Genomic DNA, 21730 nt, shown 5'->3' on the forward strand with positions numbered 1-21730 from the left:
ACTGTTAAGCTGCACAGATATTGTGGCTTACTTTGAATGTATTCTCGTTGCTGCTAAAATACAATAAATTTTGGTGTACATTTCACCTACATATGTCAAACATTTAAAAACTATTTTCTTACATGAATTATCGGTGTAGCCTTAAAAGTAAAAAAAAAACAAAACACCACATGCATGAATTTATAAAAAGCGACATAATGCCTATCATATTGATGCTCTCATAATAAAAAGCTTTCAGGAGTAAAAACGGGAATCTGTCACACGATTCTGTCTGCATGCGGAATGAGTATTTTATTTATAACCAGTTTATAAAAATAAAATACAAAATAATTTTAAAACAAAAAGAAAAAAACACTGTACAAGGCATTGATATGATACAAATGATAGAATAAACATAAATAATTACAGGTATATACAATGCAAAACTCCCACTCGTTACATTCTTTCCTTGAGACTGTACAGTAACATTTCGAAACCATGACGAACATTACAACACAAAAATATCAACCATCAAAAACAAAATCAAAGCCAGAATGACGGATGGGCAAATTAGCAAATGTCACAATAAATAATTTTTCTGTCAAGTATTTATAAGTTAGTAACAAGTAATCCAATGTTATGACATGAGAAGTGTACATACGGGTGCACACCAAAGCTTTTATTAGTTTCCATCTCACTCCTTGAAATGAAATAAAACAGCTGGGTTTGTTCTGTTGGTCCGTGGTTTCCTGCAACCACAAACACCAACAAGCTACTATAAATATGACACCTTTCTATCAGCGAGCCGCTTTTTAAAAAAAAAAGTGACAAAGGAAATCTCGTCTGGAACACTAATACTACGACTACACACCACTTATGTGCGATAATAATAAAAACATGAGAAGAAATCTGATTATCTCTTAAAACCAGCAGCACTTGTTTAGTGTCTGTTCCTCCCGTTTCCATTGAAGCCTGTTAGCGTGTAAGCTACGGTTGTACAATAATGATTCTTTGTTATTTAAATATTACTTTGAATATTTTACAGGTATATATTAAAAGTCTGCACAACAGCGTTTCTGAACTTGCTTTGAAATAGCTTGAAATCTCGTGAGCCCCGAAATCGAGAGTTTTGAGAGTGGGAGAGGGTTGATTGCTGGCGACATAAGAAATTGCACAGCCCTGCTCGAGAGCAAACACTGACAAACAGACACACCTCGAAATAATGCACCCTGAAAATATTCACCGATTCCCACCAGTCGATCAATAAATGCATTCTCACAGAAAAAAAAAAAAACACAGGGAGTGGTAGGGAAGGGGAGGTGAGCTCTTCCGGCTTCGTAAGCTCAAAAAAGCCAGTCAGCTGTGATTTCCAGCGGTGATATACTGACCAACGCTGACGGGCACGGCAGCACGTGCCATCTACAGACAAGAGGGAAAGCGAAGGGAAAAGGCTTGGCTCGGCCTAATAGTGGAATGATCTCCAACACAGACAAGGCTCAGTCATCCCTCGCTACGCACAGAGGGGCAGAGAAGAGACATTAAGGCGGCTGACTGACTGAACGCTGTCTGCCTTCAGGATGAGTCATCATAGCTGCTCTGTGAGGCTAGCGTAGGTACCTGCAAGATCTGCAAACAAAAAGCGGGTTTATATCTACAAAGCAACGTGCCCCATTCCGTCTCCCTTTAACCACATCTGCAAAATCCATCAAAATATTTGGCAATGTGATTTAGTTTTCATCCACGTGTGCAGCAATACCTTAAGAGAGGCCATCAGTCTGTTCCCCCTTTTCATCTTTCTGCTAATTATGCATTTTGTGCATCGTGTCGTGTTGATGCGCTGATAAAAAATATCACATTCCAGCGCACGCAATCATCCCAAGTCAGTGCAGGAAGCGCTGAAAAACTAACATCAGGTGGGGAAATGAATATTAAAGATGCGTCAGAGAAGATATAGAGTCACGGAAATTAAATTTGCTCACCCGACAGGTAGTGAAATCCCCTGCCGGGTTAAAATCTCCACTAGATAAATGCTATGTGATAAGTGGTATGCAGCCTTTTCTTACTCAGTAGTTGATTTGTTTTTTCTGTTGAAGCATGCAAAGAGTAGCACTGGAAGGAAGCTGGAGTTATTTTACAGTATCTTACAAGCAGAGGAGTGGGAAGAGGTTGTGGAGGAGAGGAATCCTAAACTAAACACAAAACCGATTCCTTGGACTTGTGCACAAACATACTGTATGTACTTATATTAAATACATTCTCCGGCGCAAGAGAAACACAAACGAAATAAAAACATTCTTGCACATGGAGGCGTGGAACGTCATTTTGGTGTGAGAAATATATGTACATATGGCCTCCGTTTTTAGTAACATTTGACAAAATGTGTATTTTTGAGGTCTGAAATTCACATTTGTTCAGAGTTTTATCTCAAACACTGACCTGGTATTTACACAGGACAGCTAAAACAGGATATACTTCCTGCTTTTTTTTTGTCATTACAAATAAGAGCTACTCTGTACTCAAGTAAACTGCTGCTCAAATTGTGTTTGATTTACAAACGTTTGTGTTGCTACCTTTTCTACATGAACGAACACTAATGAAAAGGGTTGTCTTATAACCGCTGGCACAAGTCAAGTTTTTGGCTCCTTTGTCGTCGTTTTTTTTCTAATTACAAACACACCAGAGTGAATTCCTTGAGCTGCCCAAAGTGCCAAGGCACACACTGAGACAAACATCTGTGTCTGGACATTATCCATCAGTAATGCACCTTATGTCGTTTAAGCTTACTACTGCTACTACAACACTGAAAAATGCACTAAGATCCAAAAAGGAGCTTCGCTTTTCAAACCTGTAATCCCTCCGTTCAGTTTAAATCCCCTCTCTAGCAACACAGTAGGCACAAAAAGGTGTGTGTCCTCACGCACTTTACACGATTGATTGTATAAAGCGTCACTGGGGAGCAGTCCCTTCAATTTAAACACTAAAAACTAACGCGAGTGATACGAAACTGCACATCCACGATCACACGGAAGAAGGGTAGGAGTCGTAAGCGTCGCTAAGCATCAAAATAAATATCTCGATAAATACAGCTGTACACAAAATTCTACCTTTGCGCGTTCACATTTATTATGAAGCAAATATTATACCCTGCCTGCAATTTCTCCAAAAGCAGAGGAGATAACTGAGTCGACCCCCAGCCAAAGATCTAATTAATCAGCTACACTGAAAATCCATCAGTTTGATTCAAGTGCATTAATAGTGGGGATAGATAAGCTACTGTAAGTTGTGTTGCAGGATGGAACAAAGTTGAATATGCAGGAGAAGGCTTCATTTATGTGCCCACCAATTTACACCGCAACTGCTTCATTTTGGAGCTTCACTTTTTGGTCTCTGCATTGTGCTAACCATCCATCCATCCATCCATCCATCCATCCATCCATTCTCTATGCACCGCTTTATCCTCACTACGAAACATTAACTAGTTCAATTTGCTCGATATGTATCATCATCCAGCCTGTGGATGTATGTATAAAGTCCTCTGTGACTCTGGAACATCATGGGGTAATAAATGATGCAAGGAACCAGCGTTTTTCCGAGTTCAATTCAAGATAATTCAGCTTCCGCCACAGAGTTTCACTCCTCTTTTGAAAAATCTGTCTTTCACAAGTCTAGCAGCTTTAATGCTGAACTAAATCGCTGAAGTACCACTTGAAAGGCTAGCTGGGCACATAAATGAATGACAAACCCTGCATGCTAAGGTTTAAAGAGAGCACTGGGAATCAGTGAGATGTGGAAAGTTCCCACTAACAGCAAAATAAAACTTATTTTTCTGATTATATAGGAAGACTCAGGCTTTTATCCTGACTGGTGTCTATCCTAAACTGGAGTCTTCCCATCCTCTGCTATGGCAACACGAACCCGTTGGGCGACTATCTGCTCAGCTTGCTGGAGCACTTGCCCTCCCGGCTGCAGCCTTTGCCCCTGGACAGGTGGAAGGGGCCGGTGCGTGCCTGCCGGCTGCAGCAGCTCTCCTGGTGGTGGGGGTAGAAGCGGCGGGGAGGCGGCGAGCCGGAGAAGCTGGGAGGCGAGCGGCTGCGGCCCAGGCAGCCCCCTCCGCCGCCGCCCCGGTGCTCGTGGCGGGAGGGCGAGGAGCTGACGGAGCGCTGCAGGGAGGAGGAGCTGCGCGGGGAGGCGCTGGAGCTGCGGTGGTGGTGCGGAGAGCTGGTCAGGCTGCAGATGCCCATCCTGGAGCCGCCGTGCTGGGTGGAGGAGCGGTGGTGGAGGGGGGAGCCGCGGGAACCATGCATCAGCTGAGCCAGGCAAGTCAGGAGGTCCGAGTCACTGGTGCTGCCGGCTCGGATTCGGTAGCGCCTGAGCCTAGACGAGTAGAAAAATGAGAATCAGCAAGGAACATATTTCAAAGGCAGAAAACAAGAGGATGAATTTATAAACAGGATCACCGTCATACCTGTACCACTGATGGTAGCTTCTAAAGTCGAAATTTTACAAATGAACAAACCATTCTTTTATCCGTGCACAAACAGAAATTGTAGTTTTAAGCACAGTTATGTTCTTTGCCATGAAAATTACAGGATTGAAACAGCTCCAACACTGTAAGGATTAAATAACTAGACACAATAAGAGCACAGTACGGTATCAGTCATTCATCCATCCATTATCATACACTGTTTAATCCTCATTAGGGTAGTGGGAGGCTGAAGCTTATTCCATTATGACGCTGGGTGAAAGCAGGGGGCACCCTGGACAGGTCACTAGTCTATCGCCGGGCTACATACGGACAATTTAGAATCACCGATTAATCTGAGCATGTTTTTGGACTGTGGGAGGAAGCCAGAGTACCTGGAGAAATCCCACGCATGCACAGGGAGAACATGCAAATATCATGCATGAAGATCCCAGGCCAAGACGCGAACCAGGGATCTTGAAGCTGTGAGGCAACACTGATAACCACCAAGGCACTGTGCAGCCCGATATTAGTCAAGAAGGCATGATTAATGTCCAACAAAGTGATTTAAAGCATCTTTTAAATGGCTTTTCAGTATTTTGCAATGCCATGGTCCAGGGTGTCCCCTGCCTTCACCAAAGTCAGCTGGGATAGGCTCCAGCACCCCCCACAACCCTAGTGAGGAGAAAGCGGTGTATAGAGAATGGATGGATGGATGGATTATGCTGCTCCATTCATGCTGTTAACCTTAAACGCTTTAAAAACAATGGTGTCGTTAGTTTTTCAATTTTCCGTTTCACAAAACATTCTAATCAGCACTTTACCTGCCCTCCACAGTGGAGCGACAAGGCGGTTTTCCAGGAGGTGGGCGCGGCAGGAATTGGGATGCCAGCTGCTCAGCAGAAGAGGTTGAATGGACAGGACGAGGGATCCTGCTCTTGCGGGACAAAGGGCTGGAGGAGGAGGACAGAGATGGAGCGTCGTCTCCTTGGCGGTCAGAGCGGGAGCCCATCAGAGAATCCTCATCCTGAGAGCGGTCGGAGGTGGAGGACAGCGGATCCCTGGCGAGGGAGGCTACCATGGGGCCACGGCGGTCGGAGAGGGACGGCGAGGCAGTGGGAGAGGGGACCGGGCCCTGGTGGTTGGCTTTCTTCTGGAGGAGTTTCTCCTTGGCGGACCCCGGCGGAGGGAGCTCCAGCAGGCTGGAGGGTTCGAGGACAGGGATGCGACTGTGCCTGCGACTGGAGACTTTGCGGGGGGCAGAGGGGGAGGAAGAGGCCGGACCAGTGGTCTGCTGCTCCGGATTCACTCCTCCACCCACCTCCTCCCTTAGCTGTGGCTCTGTGGCACAGGGAGCGAGGTCAGAATCATTCTCAGGGTCTTTTAGCTTGGCGAAAGCACCGTTACTTAAATCCCTTTGGCTGTTAACAGAAGGAGAGAGGCGGCCATTAGCGAACACGGGGCTGCGAGGGGAGCGAGGGAGCGTGGAGAGGATGGCGAGCGCGGTGGAGGCGAGCGTGGCGAACGTGGGGAAGACACACGACTTGGCACGGGGCTTTGAGCTTTGGTGTGGCTGTCTCCATTGACCAGCATCTCAGCCAGGGGGTCTGTTGGTGTCCCCGGGTGGGTGGGCACGTGATCCTGGGGGAGCTGATTTCCACTGTTTGCTCCTGGAGCTGTTGAGCATCAGCTTCAGCTTCGCCACGCCTCTCCAGCAGGAGACACTGCGGAACACTGTCCGATCCCGACTGGGAGGACAGCCCAGAGGGGCGCTGAGCCGTCAACTGGAGGGGAAAGGGGAGGTGGAGAGAAGGGAGGGAAAAGAAACACACACACAGGTGTTACTTTTTTAAAAACACGCTAAAAATGGGAATAATATTCGAATTGTCAAAAGGTCTGTTGCTGTAAGACTACAACATGTCGAGTTGTGCTGTAGATCTGCAGCAAGAGCCTGATGCAGATGTGTGAACAGAGAAGAATATATAATATGGGGTAATAAATGGTGATTAGTTTGGCAACAGCATGCAATACCATAGCTACCATTATCAGACCGAAACACACAAAGTGCTATGGCAGTGTCAGTCAAGCTGTGAGTACTAAACCAGCAAGTAGGACAGGAAACGTTCACGCAACTTCGCAGGGGGCTTCAGCGAAGAGAGGGTGAGGAACAAATACAGGGAGAGAGAGAGAAAGAGAAAGATAGAGAGGACAAAGACGATCTGAAACAAAAGAGACCATGCAACCTGTAGTCATGACTCGACATTCCAAACACACATGCCACAATCAGACAAACACACACCCCTATTCAGATCACAAGAACATATGTCCAGACACAAGGACACATCTGACCCATGCTCTGTCTGGCCTGCACAATGCCCTTCATGGTTTCTGGAGAGAGCTGCCTGACAGCAACACAATAAGCAAGCCAAATGAACAAAGAAGCCAAAACTAGCAACTTAAACAAAAAGAAAAAGAAAGAACGAACAAAAATGTTGACAGCGGGTGGATTCCTACTGATGTAGAGGAAACTGAAAGGAGGCTTGGCTTTTTATGGGACTGTGACGGGCTCATCACCTGCTGAAGCTGGGCACGGGTGATGCGTATGACTGAGGGAAACTTGGTGTTGGCAGCACCAGCAGGGATGGCCGGCAGTTTCCTGCGACTGGGTGAGCGGGTGCCAGGGGCGGGGTTTGGTGGCAGAGGTAGGGAGGCGTGGCAGGAGGAGGAAGAGGAGGGGCGTTCCTGTTGCTGCTGGTCGGCCGACTGGCTGCGCCTCAGGCCCGGCTGCTGGCGCTGGTGCAGCGGGTCCGACAGGGTGGTCAGGAGGGTGTGAGGGCTGGGAGAGCGCAGAGGGATGGGGCTGGATGTCCGGACCGCGACCTCCTCAGGCAGAGACGGAGGAGAGGTGGGGAGCTAAGAGAGGGGGAAGGGAAGAAGTGGGAGGTGGAGAGAGGAGGGGTTGTGAGATAGGTGAGGGAGTGAAGAGAAGGAGGACGTGTGGTGGAAGTGATGTGAGGCAGGACAAGCAGGTTGACCTGCTGGGGGACATGATGTACCTGAACAGGTAAAGCGACGAAAGGATTATTAAGATAGCTTTGGGAATGATCTCAGGATACGAAGGGTTTGAGGGAACGGTTTAGGAGGTTTCTGGTAAGGAAGAGTACATTTACAACTAGGAGGCAGCAGTTCTGGTTGTAGGAGAGAATGGAGGAATAATTGCACTATTAGTTATAAAAGCTGCTCAAGAATTTGAGGAAAAGCCGTTAAAGTTGAATTTGCACGTTGAGCACAAATGTAGGACTGGACTCAGTGGGCTACTGGGATGTTATGAAGAGTAAAGTAGCAAAAAGTAATTTAGGCAAAACAAACAAAATCATACTTTTAAATAAATAATTTACTCTGTGAAGCAAAAAAAAACCCAAATAAAGACAAAGTCTGCAAATAAGGTAAAATTAGGCATGAATATCTAATGCAAATTAAAGTGCATTTCAAAGCCATAAGCTCTCTTTTTTCCATGCTGTGATCTGATAAAAAGCTCTGAAGTTGTGTCACAAATAACTTTGTCTAACAAATACACACAAGTGAAGAAGCGAGCCAACACAAAGCAGTAACATTTAGCTTCAAACTACAGCAAGATGCAGCTGGTGGAACTTTGATTGTTGTATGACATTAGCATTGAAGTTCTATACCTAGAACTCTGACTCTGTGCAGCTTTTTAACATTGTAAAATGCTGACTACAGTCAGTATCATGTATGCCATGTTTTGAGATGGCCTTCAGATGAAAGAGCTTACCTGAGTCAGGACTCCCTCAGCCAGAGCTTCAGCCGGGCTGGTTGGAGTGACGGGTGGCAGGGCCCCTACAGGGCCCACACTAAGCTCCAACTTGTCCATTTTTGCACTTCCCTTGGAAGAAGCCATGCTTTCTTGTTTAGCTTTTCCAGAGATAGGGCTTGGGCTGCCCTTCTCCCATCCAGGAGACTGTTCTTCTGGTTGGAGCACTTCTGGCTCCTCATCCTCCTCTGAAGGGCTGGTGGTAGCTTTGGCTCCTGGGGAGCCGCTGGGCCTCTCCACCATTACCCACTCCCTTGAGTCTATGTCCTGCCTCCCAGAGCTCAAATTGAGGGCCACGAAGCCCCCACTGCTGACTGCCCCCTCTCCCTGCTCCAAAGATCCAGGGGAAGCTGGCTTAGGAGAACCACCACCAGACCGGAACTCCTCATCGTAGTGCCAGACCCTGTCTGGACGCTCCCCGGCAGTTACAGCTTGACCCTGAGTTACTGGGATGATCGCAGCTCCGTCAGCCTCCTTCTCTTGGTGCTGGGTGCCAAGCTGCTGCTTTGCTGAACTGAACAGACACAAGTCAGATGCAAAGAATCCGCTGTCAAATCTGCTGAAAGAAACACTGTTAACATACATTGGTCCCTTGATAGACTTACCAGGCGTCCACAAAGCGCTCTGGGCTGGGTTTGGACTCTAAACCAAGCCGCCTTTCCAGCTCAAAACTGTGGATGTTGCGGAGTTTCCTCAGCAGAGGACCGTCACGATCTGAAGCCACCACCTCAGAGTGCAGTTTGACGGGGGAACCCAGGCTCGGCCCAGTGTAGGGGCTCTGGTGACCTTGGTTGCCCTGGTTGTTGCTGTGTTCCTCCTCCGTTGCCGCCTGTGGGAACCATTGATTAATTTGTAATAAACTAAAAAACAGGTGAATGTCAATGTAGGTGTGGATTCTTGCATGATAACTGAATAGTCTACCTTCCAGACTGCTGTCCTGATGCGGTTACGGTTGCGATCCAGCTCCTCCCAGACGTCAGCCTCCTGGTTGCGGTGCGGGTGGAGGGGGGAACCCGGCAGGCGCTCGGGTGCAGGGTTGTTCTCCACGTCGCTGAGCTGTTCGTCCTGCAGAACCTCGTCTGTGTTCTCCCTCAGAAGGTCGCCAGGGATCAGGGAGGCATTCGCCATACTGCAGCAACAAAAGGTGCACACGTTATCTCATGTCCGAGGCTATGAAAAGGAGAAAACTCTACTCTCTACCTAGTGTATTTGTGTTAAACGTACCCCATGTGTGCCGGAGTGAGGCGGGTGTGATGTTGCGGCGTCGTGGCACTGGCGCTGATCGTCAGGGTGCCATCTGTGCTGGTCCGCTCCCAGTCGTAGGGGTCATTTTCCACAACGTTGTAGGTTTTCATGCTGTTGTCAAATACTGACATAAGCAGCTGCAACGACACAAAAGTACATAATCAACCTTTGTGTGAGATTGTATTGAGGACAAATCCACAGAAGTCAACAGAAAATAGACACTTCTGGTGTTTGAAGACCTTGAGCAGATTTTTCTAGGTCATGTACCGCTCGATTTGCTTTGTCTTTGAGCAAGATGAATACGAAACCGCAGCAGAAACCAGCAAATGATAATACAGCAGAACCTTCCCTCTTTATGAAACTCAATTTAGAAGCTTGTGTTACCTGGTAGTCAGGCTTGGTGAAGTAGTCAAGAGTGGAGATGTGTTCTAAGAAGACACCGAACTCTGCCGGCAGGTGTTTGAGCATCAAACGGTGGTCGTAAGTGTCCTTTAGTTTCCCCACATGTTCCTGAGGAGGAGCAAACACACATCTGTTATGCATTCCTCACTTGGAGCGACCTAGGCAAGATGGTTCAGTGCTTGGTTGTCCTCACTTTGTCCTTGATCTTCCTCCACGGCAACTGACCGACTAGAAACTCCACCAGCATGTAGAAGAGCGACCACAGGTCATCGTGACGACCCATTTCCTGCAGAATTACACCAACTTTGCATTAATATTTACTTTTGATCAAACTGTGACAAAAAAGGAAGGTCGTGCAGAAATAGACCACTGCAGAGGAGCATTAGAGATTACACGCTTGACAGATACTGACCTTATTCTTGTGTGCATTGACAGATGCATAGCGAACTGTCCCCCTGAAACCAGCCACTGGCCGGGGCTGATAAACAGAAATAGAAACAGCATTGACTCAACTGTTTATGGTCAGATCCAAACCATAATTGCACAAATTCTGAAAAACTCAGACAAAAATACCACATAAAGTGAGAAAAACATATTCAATTTCTAACCCTGAATAGCATTTCTCAATGTCAAATTGCCATTAATTAAATTGTGTGGCCACTTGGGGGCAATAAAGTGTAAGCAAAATGGCTTTTAAACTTCATATGGGGAACCTGTGATGCAGCACATGCAGGACAATGTTAGCATTTATTTTGAGTTGGGTTTGACGCCAACCAACAAACTTCATATGAACTTTTTTTGCTCTGTTTTGGTCTCCACCATAGATACAGAACATATATTTGGCTTTAGAGCTTTTTGTTGACTGAAAAGACTTATTTGTGTGGCAAGAAATTTGACAAAAACAGTAAAGAAGCGGCTGTAAAGCCAAAGAAATAAGCTGAAACACACAAAAATTCACAATTGGATAATAATTCCATTTTTTTGTCGCTGCAAATGATACCTTACGCATTGCAAATAGAAATCTGACCCATACAAATAGGCTTTAAGCACTTACAGGTCGGACTTCCTGGCATGAGTTGGTGAACTGACGAGCCAAGCCGAAGTCGAGCATGTAGCAGGTTCGACAGGTACTGGGGAAGCGACCCATGGCGAAGTTGGACTGAAGCAGGAGTAAAGGTAGATAGACAAATTAACTAGGTGTGGAATGTAAATGCAGTACAATTTAATGACTGTTTATAATTCTATAGCTCTCAGGTGATAAATGTGTTCCGATGGTGGGATATAATTAATACAGCAGCTCAGAATGCAGACGGCATTTACATTCTGCCACTTTTGGGCATTTGGCCAGAGCTCAAGCTGAGCCAACTTAGTGAATCCGCAACATTACCAGCAGCCAAAAATAAAAAAACCGGCAGGGTCAAGAAGCGAGAAAAAAAAATATTCTCATGTGATGTGAATATATAGATGTTCTAGGTAATGAAATAAGAGCCCAGGAGATATATCCTCTGCTCTATAAATGTGTGACGCACCGGTTTGATGTCACGATGCAGGAAGCCGACAGAGTGGATGCTCTCTATTGCCTCCAGAATCTGGCGACCCAGACGAAGGGTGGTGCTGATGCTGAAGGTTCCCCGAGTCATGCTCCTCCTCAAGTCGGCCAGGTTACGACCCTGAAAGACCAAATGCAAGACTTGTCAGTCGTCCAAAAGCTGAGGTAGGTGAAAATGTTCCAAAACTCAACAAAAATAGTTTTGAAAAAGGACAAAAAATACTAAATTCCCTTCTTGCTTTCTCTTTTTTTGTGCTGCAATAAAGAGCATATATCTAAGTAATATCAGTAAGAGGTGTTACTGACTGAAATACATGTCAGAGTGGACAGGAAACAAGTCAACAGACAGGAAAAACACTAATTCAGCTGCACACATCAGCTATAAATAAACATATGAAGCGGTAGGGAACCAGCGCAGTGCCGGAAAATGCGCCATTCCTGTGGGTACGCTTGTGTAAATCACTACCAGGCTGCACTTTTAAAAACACTCAAAGCCTAGCTGTCATCAAAAAAGGCACAAGTGAATTTGCCTTCACGACTTGTTTAATACAGCCTTACGTGGCGGATGCAATGACTGAAACTAATCTGACACCTATGGCTCACAGCAGTAGGTCAGCAACCTGCAGCCTGAGATTCTACAGAGGAGGATTATTGCAATAAATGCCTTTTTCTGCTTGATACTCTAAAGCCTGGAGCTCATAGATGTAGTGTTCATTCACCCATACATCGGGATCGCTTGAATGTACGTTAGTAGCTAAATGATTCACGTGTAGCAGTATTTATCGAATTTTTTGAAATATTTATTTGGCTCGGTTTCAAGATACAATAAGGAGGAAGAAGAAGAAGAAGAAGAAGGGCACAATGTCTCTTTGTAGGTCAGATCAAGGTCAGAGCTAAAACTCAAGACAGTTGGATGTAGGACTGAATTAAACTGAGAATGTCAAACGCAGAGTTCTGTCTGCATGAGGGAATTTTTGCTGCCTCCCAAAGAGGTTTTGGACAGAGACAAAGGAAAATCACCAGCGGCAAAATGATAAGAAGTGAGAACAAAAAAGTATTTTAACCAGTTTTATTAACTAAGGTTTCATTTCCCCAAACAAAATGGGTATTTTCTTTAACCCTTGTGTTGTCCTGCGGGTCAAATTGACCCGTTTTAAAGTTTGAAAATGTGGAAAAAACATATATATTTTCACAGAGAAACTTCTGATGTCCACATTTTCAACATTTCGGCAAATTTTTGAACCTTTTTAGTGGAAAAAAGAAACGATAAAAATGCTGTTTAAGAACATTGACAAAAAAAAAATCAACCAAAATCCAGCAAATTTCACTGGATTTTGGTTGATTTTTTTGTAAATGTTCTTAAAGAAAATATTAGAAGATTTACTGACATATATGTGATCACTTTAGATATTTTTAGGATTTTATTTGGAAGATTTTGACTCATTTTTTGAAGATATTTACAAAAATTTTCTTGCCAAATTTGGGAGATTTTTTTAAATAAAGCTTTTAAGGAATTTTTCTAATTTTCTTCCTGAAGGTTTTGCAATTTTTTTTTTCAGAAAATTTTTTTGCTGATTTTTCGGACTTTGTTTCAGACAAGAAAACAAAATGAAGACAACAGGAGGGTTAACAAATGGTCACAAAAAGCAGGAAAATGCACAGATTCCAGTCAAATAAGGACACAGACTCATTGCCTTTACTGTATGTAGTCAAGCCTCATTCTGAGCCAGGAAAAACGCTGTAACATTGGCTGAACAGCAGCTATGACTGCATAAGACAATCAAAGCACGATTGAAAACACGAAAACAGAGCAAAGCAATCGCACGAGCCTGCAGAATGACTCACTATTACATATCGCAGAGTAATTTCTATCTTAAGTTTGCAAATATTCGCCAACAAAAGCTGGAGATTATTGCAGAACAAGTGCTGTAAGATGAGAAAAATGATGATTTCTCTTATTGCCATCTCTTTACACAGCCTCGCCATAATCTGTTAGCCAATTTGCCGATGAGTCACTTAGTATATGAAACCTCTGAAATGCCAATCCCAATTTTCCAGAGCTCTCAATTATGTTTTTAAATTGTTTCACTTGTACAGCCAACAGTTTAAATCTATAAAACACAAAAAAAGGCAGGAAATCCTTATTGCAGAAAGTGGAAGCAGTAAATGTTTGACATTTCTTCTCGACTAAAAGTGCTCTAATTAAGTCTCAATTGCTTTGTCAGTAGTCTGATTTGTCACACTGGGCTCCTGAAAAAAAACTTAAAATGTGTAAAGTTTTCCCAACCTGAAGCTCCATCACCACGTAGTTGAAGCGGTCGTTGCGGCCGCATCCCACAAAGCGACACACATGGTCTTTACCTGGGAGGAGAAGAAGAAGAAGAAGGAAGAAGAAAGAGAAGAAGTAGGAAAGAAGAAGAAGAAGAAGTTTTGTGTTACTTTCAGAGGAGAGGCTGAGGTCATTTCATTTGACATCACTTGCACTATGTATGACATATTTGCACTAGAATGTTACTAAGCTGCATTTTTTGTCATATTTCTGTCTTTTTGATTTTTGATTCTTATACTACTTGCTCTAGATTTGTATATATATTTATGCCTATTTCTTTATTACGTCATTGTTGCACTGCCTGCTCTACGTGCCTTCTTAATGGTCCCCTGGGGACAAATAAAGTTTTCTGAATCTGAATCTGAATCCGATTCATTTGGCTTGTGTATCATGATGTGTCCATGTTCTGCTGCCCTCTCATCACCAGCTCCCCTGCTTGGCTGCTGATTTAAAGGCTCTAGCGCACAGCATCGGGTCTGCACATGTGCATGGGCGCCCTGTGTGTGTGACATTGCAGCACTGGCTAGCAGGCTGCAGCCACACCCCGAAGCCCTCCAACATGCACTGAATGCAAACAAGGCCTCCATGTTGGATCCACAGCATTCTATACATTCTGTAGCCACCAAATTCTCATTTAAAAGGGAAAATAAATTGAAAACGAGGCTAAAATGAGCTCAGTATGACCCATTAGTCTTCTTATGAGGCCACGGATCGATGTTTACTCTTTACAGCGGGGCGGGTCAGCAGTGTTTGTGGGGGGGGGTTGGAGTTCAGCCTGCCTCCAGTTACATGCTGGTTCCCTCAGGAAGCAACACAACCATGATGCTCCAGGCTGAAGCCATTAGACAGCAAACATGATCCCAGCCCATTGATTTTTTTTCCTTCTCAGAGGAGGGGGGGGGGGGGGGGGGGGGGGGGGGGGTACAAGACTTAAAAGGCAGGAAGGAAGACGGAGGGGAACAGAGATGGTTAAAAAAAAGGAAAACTATACATTCTGCCCTGAAGGAGTGTGTTGTTGATCCCGTTTCTCTGCTCTGAAACACACAAACACACACTACGGCACTTGGTCTCCTCTGATTCTATCATTACAAGACAAGACGTGACACACAGAGCAGTTTAGCTTTGGTTCCTGTTGAACAGCGAGGACAGCTTTCCACTGCAGAGACTGGAGCAAATTGTGCTGAACCCTGGGCCAAACTGTGCTTTCAGATGAGTCCGATGATCTATATCTGGTCTCAGAGGGAGAGATTATTCTACTCCACTATCGATGCACACAGGCGATCCCTCAGTTTTCCACCAGCATGACACTTCCTGGACGACTGGGAAAAAATAAACATTCTGAGAGGCAGAGACCCAGCTGAAATTCTCCTCAATGATCATGACACAGACTGTATCCACGTTTGGGGCGACTCAACAGCGTCGGAGGGGATCAATGGGCTCCAGTAACTGAATCTACTGAATCCATTTCTGCTCACCTTGGAGCTTCTTGAGCACGGCGACCTCCATCTTCAGCACCTGTTTGGGCTGCTGGGCCGACTCCACCTTCAGCGCCACGCTGACCCGCGTCAGCAGGTCCAGCGCCTCGTAGATTTCCCCAAACCCACCACCCCCGATCTTCTTCACCTGGTGAGAAAGGATGAGACACTGAGTAAGAACCTCATATGAAAAAAACAGAGTGAAGATAAGAAGGTCAAGGTCACAGTCAGCCTCCTTGTGGTTGATGGGAACCTCAGCTGAGAAGTTACCTCACCACAATGACACCTGAAACCATCTCTAAGCTATGAGGCATTTTATTTTCTCTCTTCCACAGTGTAGAATAACAGTGATGTCCATTACAGCACTGCTACTATAATAATGTGCTCATGAAGGTTAAAAAACTACATAAAAACTTGCGATATCGAGGTGATTTCAACGCTTCGTCTATGAATGAATGTGCATGAAAAATCCAAGTTTTCATCATTTTTAAAAAGATAAACCACAAAAAATGCACTGCAGTGTGTACAAACTGAGTGAAATGTTATGAGAGCACGTCTACATGCTCTCATAACATTTCACAGGCTGATGTTAAGCAGGTAGAACATTTAACCCTCTCAACTCCAAGCAGCTTTTTGAGCACTGATTTGCTCCTGACACATTTATCCTCACAGCAATTTGAAGTCCTACACCTCTTTGGAAACAGCACTAGAAGTAGAGCAAACTCATAAACGTCTTCAGTGCAGTATGGAACAATTATAACCCCATGAATCATAAAAAAGAGAATGCAGTTCAGTCTAGCTCAGGAAAAAAAGTCACATGACTGCTGGGTGCAGCTGAGTCACTAATGGGCTGGCAGTGGTGTCTAGGAGTGGAGAGTTTTTAGATTTCTGAAGAATGCGGTTGACTAAAAACAGCAGAATTTTAGTGAATCATTAAATTAGCAATGTAGGAATAGGTGATTGTGGAAAAAAATATCATGATTTCAAGCTTAGATTTGGTTCATTCTCCTGCTGGAACTTTACGTCAGACTTGATTCGCACAAGAACAAACAAATCTGAAAATTCTTTTTCTGTTTTTCTGTTTTCTGGCTTTGACAAATGGAGTCATTTTGGCAATTATTTAAAAAGATAATATGCCTTCCGAGCATTCAGATTCTGATTTGTGGTTAACATTTGCTAATTCGCACAAAGTGACAGCAGGTTTGCAGATATGCGATCATAAACTGAAGCATTCAATAGAGCTGCTACTAATTACTATAATTGTTTTTGTTGTAGATTAATCTGTTGATTATTTTCTCAATTAACTATAAATGTCAGAGAATGGTGACAAATGTCAGTCAGTGGTAAGAGATGACCTCCACAACCGTTTTGTGTGTTTTTTTTTTGTCCACAACTCAAAGAAATTCACTTGAATGTCACAGAGGAGGAAAGAAAAATTGAAATATTCAGAGTTAGGAAGCTGGAATGAGAGAATCGGGACTTCATTTTTCTTCACTACATTTCTAGCAGTCAACAGTTTAAAAGAGTTTTGAGTCAAGAAGGACGCAATAAAAGTTGTACAAGGTTGTAGAAATAGTTCAGGTGCAATGCTTGACAGCGATCTTCTAACTGAAAACCTGCTGAGTTCATAGTTAAAAATACAGTGTCATCCTGTGTTCAAAGCACTCTGGCAGAGAGAAAGTGTAATACATCCTTAAAAACATTCTGTATCAGGTCATTGCAAGAGTTGAACAATGAAAAATAGCTCATTGTTCCTACATATCTGTAGTTTTTCAAATTGGGAGTGCAGCAAACACTAACTGAAGTATGAGCAACACTATATACAAAAGTCCATTTCATTTGTAATCTAGTACATCAAGGTGACGCTTTTAATTATTTTCCGAGTGGAATTTATGTGACTAGGTGATTCGCCCACCCATACATTCTGTCTGTGCTGCACTGATGGGATGTTTGCACCCTGTTCTCATTAGAGGTTTTCTCCTTTGTTTCTGCTTCCTCCCAGTCGTTCCACCTCTTCACATTCACCTCTTAGCCCTACTACAGCTTTAATTTCCCCCCTAAGCCCCCACGTGTCCTTCACCGTCCTCCATGCATTCACGGAGCCTTGTGTCGCACTCAGAGCTAAAGTTGTGGGATTAGCTGCAGCATTCTTATGTAACTCCTTGGAAGACAGGAAGTGGTGCCAGGCTGCCAGTTAGGAATAACAGCCTCACATGGCATCCTGGCTGGCACAGCAGTGAGAGACATGGGCCTCTGGGGATCACTGCTGCTGCTGCTGCTGCTGCCTATAGCACACACTGCACCGCCACAAATAGCTACACGGGATATTTTTGGATCCCCCTACGCTGCATCCGCATTACCTGGACAGAGAGACACGACCCCAAACTGTCCAAACCACAGGTGAGACGCTTTAAAGGAAAGCAGATGAACTCATAGAGCATTGTGTGGAGAACAAAGAGCAGTTGTTAGTGGGAACAGAGGGCGATCCAGGGACAGGCGGGGACGGGGCTGGACGAACACGCTGCCCATTGTCGCCGGAAAACACGCCACTTACCACTTTCCATCGTTCCTTGACCAGGGAGAGCACGCTTAGGATGTCAGCTTGCTCTGCTCCCCCGCTCATCCCGTCGGTCTGTCCTCGCTGCTTTCCCCCCTCGACCGGCAGCCTCACACTGGGCCGGGCATCAGGGAGCCGATGGAGAACCCTGCACAAGTCAGCAGAGAGAGACACAAAACAGTCAGGAGGAAATCAAATGAGATGTGGTTATTTAGGCCAACGTGCAGCTCAGCATCTTGAGCTACACTGCAAAATAAAAACAGTTAAAAATGGTGAAAATCTGGCAGCAAAGGGGCTGGAAAAAATGTTAAAAATGTTGAAAAGCCCCAGACTGTGACCCAGCAGCTATATGTAAAATCATAACATTTTCAGCTGATTTAAATACATTAAAAGAGTGTAATTTTACAGTTACACTGTGTAAAAGAAAATATTGCTATTGGCAGATTTTTAACATCGTTATTTACAGTTTAAGCCTGTTCTTTTGAACAGTTAATATATAAATAAGTACTTATTTTTGTGGTTTCCAGTTTTCTGAAATTTCAGAAAACTGGGAAAATCTGAAACAGAACAGTTAAATAATTTTGATTTTCAGTTTTTAAATCCCGAATATGTATATATATTGTTTCAAATAACAGCAAACATCTGTAAAATAATGTTTTCCATCTGATTTAAATACAGAAAAATGTGCGATTTTACCACCAAACATTGCAAAAGAATGAATTGTCACTCCCAAAATAATCAAACAAATAAATAAAAATACAGATTTTAGTTATGAACATTATTTACAGTTGAAGTCTGTTTTGTTTTTCAGTCAATACATAAATGAACAAATTTTCTGTGACTTTACAAGCTGTTAGCTGTCATTCAAGAAAACAGGGAAAATCAGCAAAAAAGTTCATATATATATATATATATATATATATATATGTAAAATAATTATATTTTTTCTGATTTAAATGCAATGAAACAGAGTTTTACAGTCACAAATTAAAATTGTAAAAATACAGATTTTTGATGAGGACATTGTAATGTACATTTTTTCAATATACATTTTTTTTCACATAGTTGCAAATACGTGTAAAATAATCTTTTTTCTAATTTAAATCCAGTAAAAAAAAAAAAGTGTAATTTTACCACCCAAACTTTGCAAAAGAACTAATTACCCTTTTTAAAAATACAGATCTTTGAAATGATTTCTGTGATTTACCTAATTATTATCTGACAGGGACACAAAAGAGGGAAAAAATGTCAAATAAAATTTAAAAATCAAATGAAAATGACATCAAAATCAGTAAAATAACAACAAAAATTTAGAAAAGCTTTTTACAGTGTAGCATCCAGTCTGTCTTCCGGTGCTGAATATACAACAAGCCTGCAAAAACACAACTGTCTTCTAGTTGAAAGAGCGAGTCAAACCATCCCAGCAGCTGTCACGCCTGCTGCCAGCAGCTGTCTCTCTGGACAAACTCAGCCTGTCAGCTCAGAGCCAAAAGTCCCTCGTCTTAAGTTACATAAAGGTTTCATCTTAGTATCATTTTTCCCGACCATTAATCTTCTGTGTATGAAAACCAAGGAGCACGTCTTAGCATGGTATCAGATTAATTAGGACGATTAATCAGCCTAATCTTACATCAGAAAGACTCAGTGTCATGGCAGACGAAAAATGCATTTTCACGATGATGAAGCTTTATTTTGAAACAAACCTCTTTATGTGATTATAATAATATCTATATATAAATTGATTTGCTTCCATTTTGTAAGAGTTTGGTTTAAGTTTACATCTAATTCAAGGCAACTGAAAGATGTATTCCAATTTTTACTAGCTTTGTGCAACCTGAGGTCAACATGAACTCACATACACGGTTTTTCGTCAGTTATTCTAATAATTTAGGACAATTTTCTGTCCTTTACCACCTCCCTAAATGTCTAATGCCTATTTCTATTGCTTTAATTAATGTTCAATTTACTTCTAATACTTTAGAGATTACTTTAAGTCAACACCAAGAATAACATCTTACAGAAGTGCTTCGAAAACTTCCTTTTGGGTGTCATTTTTGTCCCTTCTATCTAAAAAATGCTGCAACTAACAACTATTTCTATCTTTAAATAATCAGCTGGTTAGTTTTTCATTTCACTGGAGTTCAATTTGGCATAATTAAATTACTTATTTTGCCTAAAATCCACAGATAGTCAATTTACTACCAGAGTGAGACTAAAAAGCTTATTTGAAAAGAATAAAACTGTAGATTTTGGGCATTTTTTGCGTAAAAAAATGACAAAAAACTAAATTGTTCCAGCTCTTGTTAATAATTTGCAATTTTTTTTATTTATACCAAACATTTTGAGAGATTTTGTAGAAAATAAATGAATTAAAGAGCTAAAAGACAAGCGTTCTGCAGGACGAACCAAATAATGTATTTCTGAATGAGTTATTTTTTTTAAAAAAGGCACCAAAAACAACACATAAAAACGTAAACACAATAAATGGCGGCTTATTAAATGTGCTACTAATGCATTCATCAACACGCAGCAAAATGTGCTTTCACATAAAAAGGCCTGCTGTGTACAACAAGGTTCAAATGGAGTTTCCCCTGGAAAAGCTGCGTCTGAGCTCCTGCATTATACAACATCCGTGTCATAGATAAGCATTCCTCCAGAGAGCTCACGCTGCTAACTTCCTTTAGTCTGCCTTCAAACACTCCAACACAGCGAACCTGCCTTCGATTCATCATTCTGTACGCAGCGCAGGCGTCCACGGTTATGCAACGAGCCTTCAAAACACTATTTGGTTACAGGGCATGATCCCGGCATCAAGGAGGCAATCAATCCCATCATGCACCGGGGCGAGGATGGGAGATGGAAGAGGGCGAAGCGTGGTTGGACTAGATAACAGTGAAGTGATCAGCGTGAAATGTGACCCGGGGTGAAGGCTCAGGAGTGAGGTGGCCTTGGTGCAGCTGCAGTGATCCAACACACAACTGGACGAGGTGTCTCTGGACATGAAACTCTTTTTATGACACACAATTAGCGTCACAGACTGTTTTATTTCACTGTGGAGTCACTGTTTGTTATTATTTTGTGCCCTAATGCCTGCAGTCTTAGTGAAATGCACAAATGATCTGTGTAGCTGCGTAGTATTCTGTTTCCAGTTACACTTTCAGAAATTCTAAAATACTCTCCTCCCTGTTAACGTTTTTAAGCAAAAGTTAAATGAAGTTGGGCTTAGTAAAGATGATTTAGATGGAAAATATAACCAAAAACAGTAAAATTCCTTTGTAACATAATAAAGATTGGACACTTGAAAGTTAACTAGGGTTTGTTTTTTTGTGGCTCCTTTGTGCTCAAGTTAACGCTAACATCAGCATACTTAAGGCAACAAAGGCCATGTGGTGTCAGCATGCTAACATTTTATTGCAAAGATTTAATATTATTTACTTCAAATGTATATCTGTTCTAAATATCTCTTATCAGTCTCTTTGATTACTAATAAATGCAAGCAGAACAAAGATATGTTCAAGGTAGTGTCTACAGATACGGACCCGTACCCGTAGCCTGTGGCCTATGGATACTGCACTTTCCATTTGCCAGACAGATACGGACCCGTACGCGAGCTCGCGAGTCAAGAAGCTGCTAACCACTGCAAACTGTTGAAAGGTAGCAAAGGTTAAGGTTAGGGTTAGTTGTTAGGGTTAGGTTTAGGGTCCGTACCTTGTAGTTACCGATGCTACGGGTCTGTACGTCTACCGTCTACCGGGAGTCACGTGACCAGATCTCGCGTATCTGATTGGCAAATGGAAAGTGCCGTATCCGTAGGCCACAGGCTACGGGTCCGTACCTCTAGCAACAACCTATGTTCAAGATGACTGTACAATTTTTGTTACTTTAAAATATGACAAGAAA

The 21730-nt window shown here is 43.2% G+C and overlaps 1 protein-coding gene and 1 long non-coding RNA gene across 2 annotated transcripts; one reads left to right on the forward strand and one right to left on the reverse strand.

The window, feature by feature from the left end:
• Positions 1 to 265: 265 nt before the first annotated feature.
• ttbk2a (tau tubulin kinase 2a) lies at positions 266 to 17999 on the reverse strand. The gene is given in 17 exon segments (XM_022199260.2): positions 266 to 4353; positions 5266 to 5923; positions 5926 to 6090; positions 6093 to 6225; positions 7016 to 7354; positions 8235 to 8787; positions 8879 to 9102; positions 9195 to 9402; positions 9498 to 9655; positions 9903 to 10028; positions 10114 to 10206; positions 10333 to 10398; positions 10975 to 11079; positions 11450 to 11590; positions 13757 to 13830; positions 15274 to 15421; positions 17828 to 17999. Coding segments are annotated over 17 exon segments (3708 nt in total). The 5' UTR covers positions 17897 to 17999; the 3' UTR covers positions 266 to 3905.
• LOC127533906 (uncharacterized) lies at positions 17466 to 21139 on the forward strand. Its single transcript, XR_007941788.1, has 2 exons — positions 17466 to 17673; positions 20626 to 21139. It is a non-coding gene; the product is annotated as an uncharacterized LOC127533906 (long non-coding RNA).
• The last annotated feature ends 591 nt before the right edge of the window (positions 21140 to 21730 follow it).

The sequence above is a fragment of the Acanthochromis polyacanthus genome, chromosome 1 (assembly GCF_021347895.1).
Source record: "Acanthochromis polyacanthus isolate Apoly-LR-REF ecotype Palm Island chromosome 1, KAUST_Apoly_ChrSc, whole genome shotgun sequence".
Classification (NCBI taxonomy): domain Eukaryota; kingdom Metazoa; phylum Chordata; class Actinopteri; family Pomacentridae; genus Acanthochromis; species Acanthochromis polyacanthus.